The sequence below is a fragment of the Mixophyes fleayi genome, chromosome 2, assembly GCF_038048845.1.
Source record: "Mixophyes fleayi isolate aMixFle1 chromosome 2, aMixFle1.hap1, whole genome shotgun sequence".
Lineage (NCBI taxonomy): Eukaryota > Metazoa > Chordata > Amphibia > Anura > Limnodynastidae > Mixophyes > Mixophyes fleayi.
The window spans coordinates 62,278,325-62,296,361 of NC_134403.1; the positions used below are offsets into that span (position 1 = coordinate 62,278,325).

General features: G+C 40.2%; 1 protein-coding gene across 5 annotated transcripts in view; it reads right to left on the reverse strand.

Moving 5' to 3' along the window:
• FNDC3A (fibronectin type III domain containing 3A) overlaps nucleotides 1–18,037 on the reverse strand; it is a 189,031-nt gene that overhangs the window by 67,763 nt on the left and 103,231 nt on the right. For 3 of the 5 annotated variants that reach the window (XM_075199105.1, XM_075199106.1, XM_075199107.1), the window contains 3 exons: nucleotides 16,118–16,194; nucleotides 8,108–8,342; nucleotides 4,967–5,233 (listed from right to left, as the gene is read on the reverse strand). In XM_075199105.1, coding sequence (XP_075055206.1) covers nucleotides 4,967–5,233; nucleotides 8,108–8,342; nucleotides 16,118–16,194 — 579 coding nt within the window. Of the gene's footprint in view, nucleotides 1–4,966; nucleotides 5,234–8,107; nucleotides 8,343–16,117; nucleotides 16,195–16,886; nucleotides 16,983–17,311; nucleotides 17,410–18,037 lie in introns of those variants that run through there. The other 2 variants (XM_075199109.1, XM_075199110.1) reach the window with 2 other exon arrangements.

The window sequence follows — 18,037 nt, forward strand, 5'->3', positions numbered from 1 at the left end:
CTTCCAATTCAATGTGGCTTATTACGGCCGTTTTTAATGACATTCACATGTGAAATCTCATAAGAATGGCCTTTTACTTTAAAAAGCATTACATCCACAATGGTAAATGGTAACAAGTGAAAACTAGTAGCAAAACCACTATAGCAAAATGGGACCAAAGACATTTCTTTGTTCAGTGTCAGAGAACAATCAGTATGATACATTGACACTTACATAAACGTGCATGAAATAACATAGCTAAGGCTATGACATGTTCTGTTGTGTGCCACAATGACCTCCTTTTTCTCACGACTGAGTCCGAAGTGAAGCCACCTTCCTAAAGGATAAAGTGGCGGATCTGGAGGACCGCTCACGTAGGAATAATATGAAGATCCAAGGCATCCCGGAATCCGTGGCTAACTCTGATATGCAGGACTATGGCATTTCATATTTCCAAAAATTATTGTCCTCTGTGGATGACAAAGATCTCCTCATAGACCGCAACCATCGTCTTCCATGGCCACGCTCCTCCTCAGGGAATTACCCGAGGGACACTCTTCTCTGGATTCACTTCTTCCACATTACGGAGGCTCTCCTTCAGGTAGTACGAAACCCCGATTATGCAGTAATTATTGAGAACCTCTTCCAGGACCTCTCGGACTATTATTAACAAGAGATTACAACAGCTTTACAGGCGAATCAGATCTCCTACCACTGGGGATTCCCTGTTAAGTTATTGGTTCACTAAGAGGGTTATACCTATATCATCTCATCCATTGAGGCTGGCTCCAAACTCCTAGAGGGGTGGCAGATTCCTCTCTCCTTTGGTTCCTCTACCCGAAAGTCTTCTCCACTTCCGGAATGGATACAAGTTGGGAAGGTACTCAGTCCCCGCACATTTTTTTGGAATCTGTTCCTATTTCTTCCTTGATGAGTGTATGTGTTTTCTGCTATTTGTTGTGTAATTTCAAATGTTTCTCCAACACTCTAGTCATAGAGCAATCCACCCCCCCCCCACATCCCATGCCGGTGCACTCAAAATATTGCACCCATCAGTGTGTCCTGTGTCATTTCATGTCTAGTCCTGCCCACATGTGTGGGGCTTATTCCACTCTCGCTGGTTGGCGTGGCCTTCAAGACTCCTTTTTCAGCTACATTATCGTACCGCACTAGGACAATTTAGTTAATTTATTTAATCATGTTGTTTTTCTGTCTTTTTTTTCTCTTTTAACTGTATTTTTGCACAATGTGCTTTCATGTTCTATTTCACGTTGGTATTGTTGTATTTTTGAATTACACTGTACTCCTGTTTTCTTTATTTTCTGGTTTTGGGTCTTAAATGGTTGGTGTCCTAATTCTCCACCACTCCACCGTTAACTATTTTGGCGCATACTCTATTCTGTGGCAAATGCTCTAGCCCCACTATTCGGGATGAATTGGCTCCTTTTTTAACTTCGCTGTACAACAGCATTACGACTGGCAATAGCTTCCCTCCTGAAATGCTGGAAGCGAAGCTGTTTGCCAATCAACTGACTCCCCCGTCTCTTGAATTTAATCCATCTGGACCAGGTAGGTTTCATACCAGGCGTCTGATAATACTCCACGCATCTTGAATGTTGTCTATATCCTCCTAGCTGGGACACAGAAAGGACTTGCTCTGCCTTTCTTGAATGCAGAAAAAGCCGTTGACATTTATTTAATATATACTGTAATTGTACATCGTGTACCATTATTGTTTTTTTTTATCTTTTATTTTTTTGCCCATTGTATCTGTGATATTCTTGCAGGGTAACCCCCCCTCCCACCTTTTTGTGGGAACTCCCCCTTGTCCCCCTAGTGTTTTGTGTTCCCCTTTATTTCTGCACCCTGTTATATGCCTGTACAAAAAAATTTCAATAAAAATTATTGATGGAAAAAAAAAGGAGGATGGTAAACCTGCTGCATGCAGGCGGCCCTCTGTAACGGATATGCAAAAGACTGTTTGGGATTGATTGGAAAAAAGGCTACGTGCAAAAATTACCCCTGTTGTAAAATTAAATTAGGAAAGCAAGGATCCAAAAAATAAAACAAGTGGAGTCAGCTTCTCCCATTGCCAGCTGGCACTGCTGGGTCTGACCAAATTGTCCACATAACACACATATATAAAATATCCATGCATGTTATGAATGAGGAGATGGTGGCTTAGTGGTTAGCACTTCTGCCTCACAGCACTGGGGTCATGAGTTCAATTAGCGAACATGGCCTTTTTTTGTGTGGAGTTAGTATGTTCTCCCCGTGTTTGCGCGGGTTTCCTCCGGGTGCTCCGGTTTCCTCCCACACTCCAAAAAAACATACTATTAGGTTAATTGGCTGCTATCGCTGTATAAATAAACAAATGATGACGATGTTATGATTTTTTCCTGCGTTGGACACTTCATAAATTATGTAATGGACATTTTATGGAGAAAAGTGCTGTTTTTCTGGATGATTGCACCTTAGCGAATAGACCCCTATGTTTATTACCTGCATTGCCTCCTTTATAAATTAATTTATATGCTGTTCTACTTGTCCATGTTTCAGATACAACATAAGACGGACACACAGCACTGAAGCTGAGGGACCCAGCCTGACTTATGTTTGCTGTTAATGAGTTAGATCCCAGTATTGAATATTTGATGCAATTTATCTGGTCAGCTTGACTTTGAAAGTCAAAAGAGGAAGCAAATTATATGGTCATAATACATCCAGTAAAGAACTGGCAAGGTCCTACAGAAGTTACAGAAATAGTTGTTGTGGGAAACCTTATGAAAGATGACAGTGAAACAAAATACTAGACTAAAACTGTTATCAAGCTACTTGGAACACAATGGAATATCTATTTGACTAGCAATACCCTTAGGACACTGCATATTACAAAAGGTCAATGACTGTTGAGGCGCATGATATATAAAAGTTGCCACCGCTCTTCTGATTCCGAAGATGAAGAGTTCCGAATTTCCACTGCCATTAATGTAAACACAAACACTTTGAGGCGAGAGCTTAACGAAATGTGTTTCCATGGCCGAGCAGCTGCATGCAAGCCTCACATCACCAAGACCAATGCCAAGCGTCTGATGGAGCGGTGTAAACCACATCGACACTGAACTGTGGAGCAGTGGAAACGTGTTCAGTGGAATGAAGAATCACGTTTCTCTGTTTGGCAATCAGATGGGCGAGTCTGGGCTTGGCGGGTGCCAGGTGAATGTTACTTATGTGCAGGGGCCGGTTGGGCCGGGGGGCAGGAGGGCATCTGTCCCCCGGGCCGCTTGGTCTGGTACCTTCTTTGGACCACCGCCGCTTGTTGGTCGGAATATATATTATATATATATTATATATATATATATATATATATATATATATATATTCTGATTAAAATCGGAATATATATTATATATATATATATATATATATATATATATATATATATATATATATATATATTCTGATTAAAACTTAGAGGCTGGCCTCAGTACTTTAGTAGTAATTGATTAATAAAATATAACAGCGGATCCTATAACATTTTTGCTGCTTCAACTGAAAAAAATAATCCTACGCCATCTAGCTAACTTTCAGTTTATTTAGTACCCAGTAACTGTAAAATACAATTAAAGTATAAACAATATATAGCCTATATTTTTATATCTAATTATCTGAACGCCTAGTGTCACTGGGACTCACCGTTTATATATATAAAAATCTAGTTCAAGCTTTAATATAAGAGACAGGCTTCAGCAATTGCTTAAAATTGCTGATTAAAATAGAGAATCCTATACCATGTTTGCTGCATTATATATATTACATATATGTATGTAATATAATCACAAACTGGTGTCAAAGTATCAATGTTTTTTGTTGTTTATTTTTTTTATTGATCAAATTTTAAATGTGCGTTATCATTGCTAGCTTTAATGTGCGTTATCAAAATTATGTTTAATGTGGGGTATCAATGCTATTTTGATGTGCGGTATCATTGCTAGTTTTAATGTGCAGTATTAATACTAGTTTAAAAATACAATTGATAACACACATTAATGAAAACGCACATTTAAAATATGATGAATAAAAAAATAAACAACAAAAACACTGATACTATGACACCAGTTTTTGATTGCATTACATACATATATGCAATATATATAATGCAGCAAACATTAGGATCCTCTATTTTATTAATCAGTAATTAAAGCAATTACTGAAGCCTGTCTCTTATATTAAAGATAGATAAATAGATAGATAGACTTATGGGATAGTGCTATGTGCTTGCCCCCCAGGCTAAAGTCTGCCAGCCAACCCCTTGCTGTGTAACTGCATTATGCCAACTGTGAAGTTTGTTGGAGGAGGGGATAATGGAATGGGACTGTTTTTCAGGGTTTGGGCTAGGCCCCTTATCTCCAGTGAAGAGCAATCTTAATGCTTCAACATACCAAATCATTTTTGAAAATGCTATGCTTCCAACTATGTGGCAACAGTTTGGGGAAGGTCCTTTTCTATTCCAACATGACTGTGCCCCAGTGCACAAAGCAAGGACTACAGAGACATGGTTTGATGAGTTTGGTGTGGAAGAACTTGACTGGCCCACACAGAGCTCTGACCTCAACCCCACTGAACACCTTTGGGATGAACTGGAACAGAGATTGCGAACGAGGCCTTCTCGTCCAACATCAGTGTCTGACCTCATTTGTGCCCATTCATGCTCTACAGAATGAATGGGCACAAATACCCACAGAAACACTCCAGCATCTTGTGGAAAGCCTTCCAAGAAGAGTGGAAGCTGTTAACTCTGCAAAAGGGGGTTATTCTAGCAACACAAATTTCTTTCAGAGAACCCACCTATAACAGAACAACTATTCCAACTTTCCATTGAAATTCCAACTTTCCACTGAATTACTATAGAACATTATGTAATTACCATGCACATCTTAGCACTGAGGCACATCATGTAATACATACTTTAAATGATTACAATTACCTTGGGTTTCTGCTTCTACATGGGATGAATTCTTCCCTTTTTGCTTGTTCTTGGACTGCCCTGTATTTAAAGCCGGACTATTCTGCCCTTTGATAATTCCGTTTGATTCATTGACAGGAGACGTGCTCTTCTTGGGTGAAAATGGGGGACTGTTCAGCTTGTCTTTCTGAGCACCATGTCTATCTTTTAACTTTTTCTGCAGACGTTCGTGTATTTTACTGGATCTTTCATCTCTGATACTTGGCCTCCCGTGTGTAGAAAGGGCATCTAAAAGATTAGCCAAAAAAAATACATAATTTCAATCAAACTTGGAACATTTCAATCTCCATCTTTGATAGCATACATTTTATCCTTACTTAAATAGGAGTCAAACTGTAGCCATCTAGCTCTAAACATTGCACTAGTAAAAATATATAAACAATCTAATGTATTATATTACACAGTATACTCTAAGTGTAAGATGTAAGAATATAACAAGTCACCTAAAGTTTCCTGCCTGGTACCTTAGCACTTGTACTGCAGATTGGCACTTTGCTAAGGCCAACCAACTCTATGATTTTCATATTCCAGCTACTACTGTATCTCCCATGTGTGCTCATACCACAAGAGGGACTCACTCCAAACACTTCAGAGTGCAGAAGAACTAGTGATTCTTTGACCTTTTCAAGCTGTAAGTGATGTAACAATTAGGACTCGTTGGGGCATATTCAATTAGCTGTGGTCTTCTGAACATTGCGGTTGTGCATGGTGTCCTGTGCCTCAACAACGCAGATTTTTCCTCGCACCCCTATTGGGGGGTTCACAAGGAGAAATCCGCAATGTTACATCGCCGCGGGGAACCTTCGCGACCATACAAGGAAACTGTGAAAGTATCTGATTATGATTATAGTCCTCTTTAATCCTTAACACTGTCTATAATCTTTACCCTCCAATTAACTTAGATATGTATTACTACATTACCATACATTAGCTGTGATCGCAATTCCTACAGACACAAAATCCAGAGTTCTCTAGTTAAATGAGAGCTAGATGGCAATGCAGATCTACTGATCCCTAACAGCTGTTACCATGTAGGCTGGAGTAGGGAGCCGAGTAGCCTGTAAATCTCTCTATCAGCACTGGAACACCGGATAGGTAAGAACAAATAAAAGAAATTACATATATGGATGGGTTAAATATGAGTGATCAGAGAATATTTCATTTAAATGAATGTCCCAGGCAATGGAGTTAAGTGATGAGATTGCCCAAGGTCAGGGTCTCTAATAAGGGAGGTGAGGTGGGTGCCTGTCCACAGGACCACTCTAACCAATGCCTGGAGCTCACACATACCAGGATACACAGTGCTGCTGGAGCCAATACATGTGAGATCAGTTGCAGGAAGTCCATCATGAAAGCAGCCAATATCACAGGTCCTAGCCCCAATCTATCAAGGCCAGTGCAAGTTGATGAGCAAGTAGGGGGCACGTGACAGGTTGTGGGGTACAAGAAAGTGCTGCAGCCTAAATGCTCTCTCAGCCCATGCCCGGGTGGAGTACAAAAACAAATAAATGCATTTGGCTCAAGTTAAAAAACAAGTCAACAATTAAATAATACAGTAACATATAGCATCCTATTTTGGGAATATGTTTTGTCTACTAAAGTAAAATGGCACTTCCTGCTAATCCACTAAAAATAATAGTACTTCCCACTGCAAAACTCTATTTATTAAAGCAGGAATCAGTACGTTCAGCTCTTACTGGCTTTGTTGTACCACAGAAATAGAATTACAACAAATAGAAAAGAGGAGGTCTTAAAATGCAATGTTCTGATGCCTTGGCACAGGTTAGGTTATTGTACACTCTAATAACCCTTGGTAAGTGAAAGCTATTTCCAGTAGCAAGTGGTGACACTGTGTACACCTGCAGGCTATACACAGTGTCACTCAGGCAGAAGGCACGAATACTGGACAACCACATAAAATGGCTGTATACACTTGGTGTGAATTAGAGCTCAAAATATGTGTAAAATTGCGCATGCATTCAGAGGCGCACACGTCTAAGCCCTTAGCAATGCCAAATTCTGATGTACACATATCTCTAAATACGCCTTTTAGGATGTGTATCTTAGAGCACCCCATAGGCCTGTTTTAACTCTAAATCAGGCCCACGATGTGGAAATGACAGAGTGACTTATTCTTTATACATTTTATTATTATTATAAGGGTAATTGTGTTAAAAGTAGATTTGTCTTCTTTTTGCATTAAAAGACTGTCCTGTGGTCATTGAGGCTCTGTTATGCACCAACTTATGTTTGCTACAAAAGTAAAAAGAGGTTGGCTGAGCTATCCTCCTGTTCACTAGTTATATGTTGAGGATATTCAACGGGTCCCCTGGTAAACTGTGTCCATATGTGAAAGGAAGAAGCCAGGCAAAGGAAACCAGGGGACCCAGTGGACAACCAGAATACTAGGCTGTTGGTAATTAACTTTGGGGTTTAGAGTGTAGTTAAACACCAAAAACTGAATTTTCAGTTTTGTGTGGAATTATCCTTTAACGTAAATTTATAAGTATATGATTTGCAACAGCCTTAGTGACCTGCAACCTCCAGCTCACAAAAATGTAAGAAATACTTTCAGGGTATGAATTATTTTGACCAGACAGCAAAATACTTACTAAAATAAATTTAGAAAACATCTAACCATTTTGTGTAGTGTTCCCTTCCCATACATTTCAGCCTGCTTATTTCATCATGTGTGTATAAGTCTATATTCACAAATGACATCTTCAAGCTTGAGAAATTCATGGTATTAAGATCTTATTCATTTATAGCCAGTCTACCTCTTGTTTTCCCATAACTGTGGGTTCCCTAGCTGGTCTTAATTAGATAAATAACCTTATCAAACAATGTTTCAGATTTAATTATATTGTTGGGCAGGTCATTGTTTCTCTGACTAGTAAGAATATCCTCACAGTCAGATTAAGATGTTTGGGGGAGTGTACCACAGTTTTCTCTGGATGTGGTATGAGTGTTAGGCCGCACGGAGCAATAAAAATCTGTAAGGTCACCCACCCCCACCATTTTTCCATACACAGAGACCAAGCATGAGCACAAAGACATGCATTCTCAAGACACTATGGCACCTATATCAGCTACAATACTTACCCAGATCTCCATATACCTGTGCAGGGTGATACTGAGGGGTGTACTGGGAGGCCATATCTCCTGCTCCACTGACTGCTGAGTAAATGTGACGAGGAGGTGGAGGCATCATAGCAGGAAGGGGTATAAAACCAGGCAGTGGGGGAGGCGCTCGATGTATGACAGCATGACCACTTGTGTGGAATTCTGGGGGCTGCGGAATCACTACAACCCTCCTCACACCATTGTCTTCAATCACCTGGAAAAAAGAAAAGGAAACGTCAGCAAAGCAGAGTCCAGACCTGTTCCTTCTGCTAAATGTATAGTTACTGTATATAAAACAGTTATTGTTGCAGACAATGTCTACACTGGAGATAATGTATATCCATTCTAATGGGTCAACTGGAAATCTGCTGATTCATGCAACCATTCAGTGATTTATAGAATTGTGCGTTTCCTTTCAAGCTAATAGGGATTTAAGTATTAAAGGGTCTATGTATTAAGGTACATATGGAGGAATGAGCGCGAAGGAGTTGGATGGAGGCAAGAAGTACACACGGCAATAATATATATCATTAGTATGTGCAGTGTCATGTTGTGACCTTCTTTCCCCTCCTCCATGCCCCAAAATCTTAAGTGACCTCTGAGGTGCCAGAGGTCAGTTCTACCACATTTTTGAGCAGAGATGTGTAACAAAATATTACATACAGAGCGGTTCTGCTCCCAAAACAGAACCTACGTTCCTATATAAGGCGAATCACTAGTCCATATATGTTGCCCATTATTTACCTGCCTGCAGTTACATTTTGCATTCACCTTAACATTTACAAAGAAAATGAAATGCTGACATGTAGCTGCAACAAACAGGACAGAGAGCTATATTGTGGGCTGTGCCCAGTGATGTCCCTGGGTCTTAGTAATAAGTCGTGTGATAAACTACCTAGCTGTGGATGACAAAGCTAGACTGTTTTAACAGAAGATCGAGAATTTAAAAACTGAGTCATGGAATTAAATGAAAGCAAAGTAATCTAACTTAGTGTGGAAGGGAATATAGTTTAGATGCTCAATTGGCACAGGGGTTGATGAATAAATGTACAGCGCTGCATAATACACTATATGGACACTAGTACTTGGCCACACCACCTGCTAATTATTGAATTGAAAGGGTGGTCACACCAAATATCTGATTTAGATTTCTCTTCTGTTCATTCACTTTGCATTTTGTTAATTGATAAAAATTAACTATTAACACTTCTATTTTTGAAAGCATTCTTACTTTGCAAAAGTTTTAGGCACGTGTGGGGAAAAATGCTGCATAGTATTATATAATATACACTATATGAACAAAAGTATTTGACCACACCTGTTAATTACTGAATTGAGGTGTTTCAATCAGACCCGCTGCCAGAGGTGTATAAAATCAAGCACCTAGTCTTGCAGTCTCCATTTGCAAACATTTGTGATACAAAATGGGTCGTTCTGAAGAGCTCAGTGACTTTAAGCGTGGTACTAGGATAGGATGCCATCTATGCAAAAAGACGGTTCAGGAAATGTTTTCCCTACTGGATATTCCATGGTCAACTGTAAGTGATATTACTAGAAAGTGGAAGCATTTTAGGAACAACAGCAACTCAGCCACAAAGCAGAAGACCACGTAAAATCACAGAGCAGGGTCAACTACTGCTAAGGCGCATGGTATGTAAAAGTCGCCAACGCTCTGCTGATTCCATAGCAGAAGAGTTCCGAACTTACACAGATGTACGCACAAAAACTGTGCGACAGGAGCTTAATGGAATGGTTTTCCATGGCTGAGCAGCTGCATGCAAGCCTCACATCACCAAGACCAATGCCAAGCGGTGGATGGAGTGGTGTAAAGCACACCGACACTGGGCTGTGGAGCAGTGGAAATGTGTTCTGTGGAATGAAGAATCACGCTTCTCTGTGTGGCAGTCAGATGGGTGAGTCAGGGTTTAGGAGATGCCGGGAGAATGTTACCTGCCTGACTGCATTATGTCAACTGTGAAGTTTGCTGGAGAAGCGATAATGGTATGGGGCTGTTTTTCAGGGTTTGGGCTAGGTCCCATATCTTCAGTGAAGTGCAATCTTTAATGCTTCAGCATACCAAGCCATTTTGGACAATGATATGCTTCCAACTTTATGGCAACAGTTTTGAGAAGGCCCTTTTTTATTCCAACATGACTGTAGTCCTTGCTTTGTGCACTGGGGAACCTAAGACATGGTTTGATGAGTTTGGTGTGGAAGAACTTGACTGGCCCACACAGAGCCATGACCTCAACCCCATTGAACACCTTTGGGATGAACTGAAACGGAGATTGCAAGCCAGGCCTTCTAGTTCAACATCAGTGCCTGACCTCATAAATGTTATATAGAATGAATGGGCACAAATTCCCACAGAAACACTCCAACATCTTGTGGAAAGCCTTCTAAGAAGAGTGGAAGCTGTTATCACTGCAAAAGTACATGTATTTGAACAGAATGTCATTACAGCCCCATACTGGTCAAGCGTCAGAATACTTATGTCCATATAGTGTATGTTGTTGCTATAATAATAACCTGATTGTGTGACCTGTAATTCACAAGTCATTGCTATATGAATGCATACCTCAAAACATTTAAAGTTTAGTACACAAATAAGCAACGTTATTAATCCATTCAATCCACAACAATTTCAGAGAAGACCTCACCACAACCCTTTAGAGCAGCACAGTCACACAGTGGTTAGCATTGCTGACTCACAGTGCTAGGGTCATGGGGTTGATTCCTACCATGGCCCTGTCTGTGTAAAGTCTGCATGCTTCCCCCATGTTTGCATGGGTTTCTTCCAGGCACTCTGGTTGGGTGTGGTAGGGTTTTCTGGCTGAAAGAAATCCGACACACTACAGCCCGACGAAAAAAAAGCAATGAGTACAACCCCGGTAATGGGCAAATTGCCTCTTACCATGTTACTGACAAGTGTTATTTGCGGCAGGTTGAATTCTCTCCACCTCGATTACATTATCCATGCTGTGGGTCCAGGCATTGCCGCTTTAAAACCGCAATTTCCATTCGGACCAGTACAAATGACGTCATTTGTTACCGTCCAGGTTTTGCAAGGTAGTTTTTTCGAGGTGGAGAGAATTCAACCTGCCGCAAATAGCACTGGTCAGTCACACGGTAAGTGGCAATTCGCCGGGGTTGTACTCATTGCTATTTCTTCGTCTAGCTGTAGTGTGTCGGATTTCTTTCAGCCGGAAAAATGACTACCACCGCTCTGGTTTACACGCACATACTTCAAAACATACAGGTAAGTTAATTAGCTCCTGATAAAAATGGAGGTGTACATGTGAGTGTGTGTGTGCGCCAGAAAATTTAGACTGTAAGCTCCAAAGGGGCAGGGAGTGATGAATGACTCCATAGAATATCAACTGAGCATGCCCAAGGTGGCTGCCTCACTCTGCAAATACGTAAAGTGCTTTGAATCCTATTGGGGGAGAAAGGTGCTATATAAATATTCTTATTATACAAACCCCCCCCCCCCACACACACAAAAAAAAACCCAAAACAAATAAACCCCCCTTTCCATGTATTTAATACTTTTTCTATAGATCTAACTTTAGAAAGTATGCTAGGTTACGTGTAGGATATTTGGAAAATCTGGGGAATATTCACATTTTGAAATGTTACCCACCCACACACACAACCAATTCAGTGGATTACTAATCAGGAACTGTTCTTTATTTGTATGGTGTTTCCTATGATGGTATATCAACCACTCCATAATTAAAGATTAACTAAACCGTCTTTCTAGCACAGAGCAAAGGTTGAAGGAACAGGGCAGGACAGTCAGGATAGAGTGTAAATCACCATACATCGTTACTTTCTATTTCAGCACATATGTCAGAGGAGTAACTCAAAATAGAATGTGACCTAATTTAATACAAGATGTATAAAATCAAGTGTGAATAATGGTGGTAGGACTTATTATTTTTCCATTGCAATCATTCTAGTGAAAGAAATTGTTCTCCTACCATATGAAATTCTATCATATCCTTTGTTTAAAGGGCTACTAAACCTACCATTCATGTTGATCACGTATGAATAATTATCCACATTTACAAACATCCAAATTAGGGATAACATAACATCTTAAGCTTAGATATTTAACACTGTATGAGCACCTGTGATATTGCTGAATGTATGTTATATTGTCTTCTGTTATCAGTCATTGTAGGCTACAGAATGTTCCATGCAATGTCCTTCAACTGACTTATAGACAGACCGTCGCATATAAAAAAAATATACATCCCGATTCTCATTCCTCATACCTGACAACTTCCTAAAACCTTTGCATACATTAGTGATTGTCTGCTAAATTTACATGTATTTATGATTAGTGGTATTTTAAATATTAAACATGTAGGGCCTTATTATATTCAGTGATGTTTTTGTAGCAGCATACTTCACATAGAACCAATCTCACAGCTAAGTATCCAACTGGATGGCAGAACTGTGGGAGTTCATCCCCCAAGATCACATTTATGGAAGAAAATGAATCATGACTATACCATGATGCTATCTCTGTATTACCTAAACATTCCCATCCCTTTAAGGGAAAATATAATATTTTGAAATACATGACTGGTTTTCTTCCATAAATGTTCACTAAAATATAACAGAAACCTTCATTATGGTTCTGGTAATATTACATGAGTCATGTAATCCAGTAAAGAAGTGCATCCTTTGACTAAATATTCACACAACATTGTGAAGCTGCAGCTTGGCTTTCTACAAAGCACCATTCAGCTACAAGATGAAAGGTTATAAAATATGTGAGGTCTAGGCCATCGTACCCTTGGGCCAGCACGATTTTGATCCTATCTACCAGTGGCTGCACATTCTATGGTCTTTGCCTGCCTGAGCCACCATCTACGCTATGAACTGTGCAGACGCACTTAGTGGGCATACTGTCATACACAGCAACTAGCAGGCCGATTGGTGGATGGCGCTGGTCATTAACCAGGTTCCCACACACAAGTTGGTGAGTGAAACTTGCACCTAGCATGCTGATTGGTGGATGTCTACTCGTTGGCAGAGAATAAAAGTCACTAGCATGCATTGTGTTTTGACTAGAAGAATGTTCTCTACATTGTATATTGGTCATTAAAATGGTCTCTGTATATAAATCGATCAGCCACAACATTAAAACTACCTGCCTAATATTGTGTTGGCCTTCATGCTGCCAAAACAGCTTTGACCCATCGAGGCAAGGACTCCACAAGACTTCTGAAGGCGTCCTGTAGTATCTGGCACCAAGACATTAGCAGCAGATGCTTTAAGTCCTGCAAGTTCAGAGCTGGGGCCTCCATGGCTCGAAATGGTTTTCCTGGCACATCCCACAGATGTTTGTTCAGACTGAGATCTGGGGAATTTGGAGGCCAAGTCAACACCTTTAACTCTTTGTCATGTTCCTCAAACCATTACTGAACAATTTTTGCACTGTGGCATTACGCTGCTGAAAGAGGCCACTGGCATCAGGGAATACCGTTGCCATGAAGGAGTATACTTGGTGTGCAGCAATTTTTATGTAGATAGTATGTGTCAAAGTAACATCCACATGAATGCCAGGACCCAAGATTTCCCAGCAGTACATTGCCCAGAGCATCACACTGCCTCTGTCGTCTTACCTTCTTCCCATAGTGCATCCTAGTGCTACCTCTTCCCCAGGTAAATGATGCACACTCACTCGACCCCCACCTGATGTAAAAGAAAACATGAGCACTCTGACCGGTCTGCAGCTATGTAGCCCCATACGCAGCAAGCTGAAATGCACTGTGTGCCGACACCTTTCTATCATAGTCAGCACTAACTTCTGTGGGACCAGACAGACTAGCCTTCGCTTCCCAAGCACATCAATGAGCCTTGGGTGTCCATGACCCTGTCGCTGGTTCACTGGTTGTCCTTCCTTGGACCACTTTTGCCAAGTACGAAGTGCATGTTAGGAACACCCCCACAAGACCTGCTGTTTTGGAGATGCTCTGACCCAGTCATCTAGCCATCATAATTTGGCCCTTGTCAAAGTTGCTCAGATGCTTACACTTGCCAATTTTTCCTGCTTCCAACACATCAACTTCAAGATCTGACGGTTCACTTGCTGCCTAATATAGTTCTTGAATTGAATAGTAGTCATAAGGGACTGGTGGGTGTTTTATTTGACTATAGGTGACACAATAATTTTCCAAATATTTCATTGGCTATTTAAAATCATACCCACAATAGACAAAGCACCCCCGGGCAGTGTCGATCACACACATTGCTCCACCACAGCACCCTGGTAAAATAGCCTGGGACACTTGCTTGTGTTTGGTCCCCAGTGCTTCCCAGGATGTTGGCTACGCTGCTATGTCACCCCCTCCCCCACGGCATTCAGAGGTCAGACAGGTAGAGCACATGGTTCACTGGATGAATGGCTCTGAGCTCCAGATACCCAGTAGGCGAGTCTGGCGTAGGCTCTCCAGTGGAAATCTACTCTATTTGCTGTGTGGGGGAGAGTGGGAAATGTACAATAACGTACAATAGCAGGGAGTTTTTCAAAATTAATATAATGTTGCAGCATGGTCTGAAGTGTGTTTACAAATCACAACAAGATAATAGAATTCAGGTAAACCAAAGTAACAAGAATTTGGGTAAGCAGAACAATTACAGTTTGTGTGTTTATTACCTGAAACTAAATTATATAAATAGTAATTGAGGTGAGCATACTATATTAATCTTTTTTTTTTAAATGTTTGCGTCTTTTTAAAGGTAAGTATTCACTACAGTCTGAACCCCTTTACTGTATTCACTCTTCCATCTCAAGTTTGTCTGCTGCATGTACCCTGTTTATTTGCAGAACAGGTCATCTGAATATTCACACCAGAAGAATATGAGTGAGTTGATCCTGAGGGAGTCACTCACCTGTCCACTTGACTGATGACGTCGATGAGGACAGGACAGGTGACAGGATATGCCTTAGAAATACAATGTTTCAGAGGACATCTACTACAAAGCTCATCTCTTTAGTGTCTGGTGTGGGCACGTTGCATTCTTTCTTGTTAGTAATTTAGAACAAAGTTGCATTTTGTGAATATAAGGGAAAAAACATTTGTTGGGATGCTGACCCTGTGAGGATGCCTAATTTATATGTAATTGTGGATCTAGCAATTGTGATAGATTTCCACATTTCAATTGGAACCAAGACTCCCGGACAGAATGTATAGCCTAGCCGTTTACCTTGCAAACTTACTAATTTCTTATAATAATGTATATTGTTTATCTTGACCCATTATTAAGGGTAAATCTGATTAACACTTTGGCTCGCAATTGTTCACCTTGCAGCTACCAAAAGATGGAACAGTTATTCCCGAGTTGGCATAGTGATTTTCCCACTTGTTTTCTTCCAAAAGTCTGACAACTGGGTCAGCTAATTTGTCATTGTAAGGGCATCTTTAGGCAAGGATTCAACACCAGAAGCTTCCAGCACTGTGCAAATCACTATATAGTGTGAAAGAGTGATCTACAAATGAAGACGTTTCTAGCCAGCATCACCAAAGAGAAGTAAAAGTGACAGATTCGGAGAGACAGACAAAATCCCGCTTACAGCTGTTCTCCCAGCGCAGTGTTCAGCAGGCACGCTTGGAAATACAAACCTACGTCATTAGGGTAAGGTCAGCAGTCCGTGTGTCATGTAAATAAGCAGGCTTGGTGCACAGCTTCCAACACTCAGGCAGCAGGATAATTGCTGAATATTACAGTTCTGCTTGGTGAAAAGCAATTTACACTAAAATAGAAAAAGCCTCCACTATCACTAACTGGTGAACTAAGAAGTAAAATGTTTTGGAGGATGTCTAGTACAAAACGCATCTCTAATTCATCCATTGGTGTGTGTTCTTTGTAGTTTGGTTCCTTTCTTTTTAATAATTTAAATTTTATTTATTTATTTTTAACATAAAAGGTTTCAAGATTTTGGGAAACACACTGGCACTGCCAAGTACTTACCTGCTGAGCATAGCCTGGAGGCACATAGATTGGTGGGACAGATCCATTGGGGGACATCATAGGGACCTGAGCAGGACCTACAAGGAGGATCAAAGACAATATTTACTTACAAACAAAAGGCAGATCACATGTGATACATTACACCAAGCTCTCAGCAAATAACAGGATGATGTAAATGTGCACTGTGCTGTAATACAATATAAGACATAATAATACAGACTATCATAAATATTCCAAAGCAGGATGGCTAAAGCAATAGGAAATAATCTAAAACTGAAGGAGAGAGAGTTAAGGTCATGACTTATTTACAGGTAGTGTGGCAGATACAAGGAGCAGTGACCCAACAGAAAACAGCTGGGGTTAATACTGTAAGATAATGTAAAATACATGGCACAAACAAAGGTAGGGATTTTTTTTTTTTTTTTTTTTAAACCACATTAACAAAATGAAAATCAGTAGGAAGACTAAATGAATTAACCTTCTAATGTGTTTCTGTTATTTACACAGATTTAAAGGTTCTTATATAAATCATATCTGCTTGTCTTTTCAATACATGTTATAAATATATATAAAAAAATGTGCAACGTTCACATAGGATATAAAACACTGCATTTATCTTGAATAGAATGAAATATTCTCAATAGCAGCTGGCTCAAGCACAGAGGCGCTGAAAGGGTTACACAGAACCTGTCATACTGATGGTAAAGCAGCTACCTTGCAGTGCCCAGGGGTGAGACCTGACATTTAGCTGAATTTGTTAACTACATACCGCAGACAAGATGAAAACAATGTCATTTTTTTTTCTATTTAAGTGCACACCAGTAAAGGGCTGAGTGATTCAGCAATCGGATGAGTGAGTCAGAAGATTCAGTACAAAAATAAGCAGCACTCAGCAGCACATCCTGTACCAATAATGGCTCCTGATCATTCACCAACAGCTGGTGTCTACATTGTCACAGCACCTCGGCAGAATATGCAGGATCTCCTTATCCACAGGTGCAGATTCCTTTAGGTCAAAATTCAGCTCGGTCACACACACAAAAAAACAAAAAAGCAACAACAACAAAAACCACAGGCTGGACTCCATATTCCTCCTAACATATGGTGCTTGTAGGTGTGTGGTGCTTTCCTAAGTCAATCCCACAGACAAGTGGTTGTTGCATACATGTGTTATACATAGTCTGCAGTCCTTACCACTCATGTCTGAAGCTGTAAACAACTGTAGCAAGAAATAAAACAGACAGGTCCAGGATCTGCAGGACACACGTTAGCAGCAGTGCTGGGAGAGGAGCCAGCACACCACATGACCAGGTCACATGACATTCTGTAAAGGGTGAGCCAGGAGTAGTGTGTACAGGAAAACACATTCAAATCAGCAATGTCTGTATTCATCATACACTAGATCTCCATATTTCATGACACAGCTGAATAGTTATGGCCATATTGTATTACACACTAGAAGCCACTGTACTTCCACAGCAATCACTGCGGTAACAAGGAATCATTACAAAATTTGTCGCATACAATTAAGTAAATTTTAAAGCTGCACTACCACCTACTGAAAATACTACTGCTGGGCTCCACCCCTCCCTGTAGTGTTCTGTCTTATAATCTCTATGGTCACAATAGTTAATGCATTGCTTTTATTTCATTTCCAACTGAGACATACTGAAAGAGCAAAATAACATAATACATAATAAAAAATATTTTAACTATCTTTCTTAAATGAAGAAAAAATATTAAATTGATATAGCAATAAAATATTTTAATACGGAGTGAAACATACTGGACATGTATATAACATAAAATAAACCAAAGCACTTTCTTGGTTTTGATTTATACTAAGCAGAAACAGGTTCCCCCATCCAATTTGGCCATACATGTGGGTTATCAAAACGGATGGATCCGATCACTCAGGTT